General features: G+C 39.3%; 1 protein-coding gene across 1 annotated transcript; it reads right to left on the bottom strand.

Annotated features, from left to right (window-relative positions):
• Nucleotides 1–340: 340 nt before the first annotated feature.
• LOC138699067 (uncharacterized) lies at nucleotides 341–1,531 on the bottom strand. The gene is made up of 2 exons (XM_069825369.1): nucleotides 936–1,531; nucleotides 341–853 (listed from the first exon to the last, which is right to left on the bottom strand). The coding sequence occupies exons 1-2, from the start codon at nucleotides 1,491–1,493 to the stop codon at nucleotides 341–343; spliced, it is 1,071 nt and encodes a 356-aa protein (XP_069681470.1). The 5' UTR covers nucleotides 1,494–1,531.
• Between the last annotated feature and the right edge of the window lie 388 nt (nucleotides 1,532–1,919).

The raw sequence follows: 1,919 nt of genomic DNA, 5'->3' as shown, positions 1-1,919 counted from the left end.
AGGACGGATTTCTTCTGGGGTAGTGAATTGAATATTCAATTGTGACTGGTTCTCTGGTGATTGGAGACCAGTTAACAGTGGTGGAGTTTTTTCTCGCATGGATTCAGCTGAATTGGTGCGTGCACTAGTAGTTGCAATTGGTGTATTTTCTGTTGTTGATGAAGAGGAGGGCAGTGGTTTGTCAGTGACATAATTTTGCAAAAAAGTCCTCATCTGAGAATATGGATCTGTCGAAGGGCTCAATACCAGTGCATCTAAATCCAGATTTTACATTAATTGGAGTTGCTGCCCTATCCCAAGCTTTTGTGCAAATTTCAGGGAGATCATAAATAGTTAAGGTCTATCCCGGATGATCCATTAACCAAGCATTCATCGCTTGAGACACAAAAGATTTGAATGGACCAAAGACTGATCTGTCTAATGGCTGTAGTTTATTTGAGGTATGTGGAGGTAAAGTGAGCAATACAATGCCATTTTCTTTACAGTATTCCAAGCCTTCCACAGAAAGATGAGATTCGTGGTTGTCTAAAATTAGCAACACAGGTGATTCTTTGGTGCAGCACACATGGGTAACAAAATATTTAAGGACTTCTACAAAATTTGAGGCAGTCATCCACCCACTCTTGTGCACCAGTCCCAGTGATGTGTTAGGTGGCACCCCTCTCATCATTCTTTTTTCATCAAAACGAAGCCTTGGGAACACACAAATTAATGGTAGAGCTCTTCCACTTGCACCAATTATACCTACATTGGTAACCAGTTCTCCCCTCTCTCGTGAAGTGACTTGTCCAATTTGATGAAGACCTTTCTTTCCGATCACCTTTGGAACTCTCTGTACGGTTGTAACGCCTGTCTGAAATACAATGTTAGATTAGGCCTAAATCCCACAGATAACACTTTCACCAAATCAAAGGCCTCAAGAAACTCATACATACCTCGTCTAGGTTGAAGATCTTATCTGGTGTGAAAAAATATCTTCCCTTGACACTTTCAAGTTTGTCCATAAATTCACCAACAGTTGTGCGGTTAAAGGAAGTCATTCTGGCCAGACTCGTAGCTTCTGGAGTTCTTATGCTCAGTCTTTCATGGCGCTTCATAAAACCAGTAAGCCAATCTGGTCCAGCACACCGTGTAGTTTCCCATGATACTGGCACTTGGACATCATTTTTTGAAGCAAATTCATATGCTAGACGCCGAAATGAATGAGGTGTAAGCCCATAGAACATAGCTGAAGCCATTAACAAATATTCTTCTAGTGCCTTTTCCATGTCATTGTTGAATACTTGACTTTTACGAAAGTTAGGTTCATACTTTACATTGTCAACACCAAGCCTCTTTGCTTCTTTAACATAGTTTGCTAAATTTGACTTCTTTAATCCATGCTCTTGTGCACTGGACCGGATTGACTGGCCTTTCTCTATGACGGCTCTTACAGCAGATTCCATATCAGCTGCTGAAGCAGTTGGCTTCTTTTTCTTGTATGTACGCGGCATTTCTAAAAAAGAAAAAAATATTATAGTCTTCAAAAGAAGCAAATTAAAGTCTCAATGTGTAGGGGTGACTTTGGACAGTCCAAACTCTCCCCAAGATAAATGTCCAAAGTCACCCCAGTAGTAAATGCTGAAGAAATTATAACAAAACATCACTTAACCTATAAGCAATTAACTTGCAAGTAATTATAACTACACCAGTAAAACTACCTGAACTAACAGCAATAGATAAATTAATTGTCTTATAAAAGATAATGATGGTACACACTTACCTTCTAAATGAGAATATTACATCAGATGACCAAAAAACCGAAAATCTTGAATAGCACTCTTCCCTCCAAATCAGTCTCTGCATAAAGAACATAGAGGGCAATGTGTGTCTTTACAATTATATTGTCTATGTTGGCAATGCTGCTCGGAAAAAATGCA

This window comes from Periplaneta americana, chromosome 1 (assembly GCF_040183065.1).
Source record: "Periplaneta americana isolate PAMFEO1 chromosome 1, P.americana_PAMFEO1_priV1, whole genome shotgun sequence".
Classification (NCBI taxonomy): domain Eukaryota; kingdom Metazoa; phylum Arthropoda; class Insecta; order Blattodea; family Blattidae; genus Periplaneta; species Periplaneta americana.
Note: the sequence above shows the minus strand (reverse complement) of the source record. Positions and strands in the feature narration are given on the sequence as shown.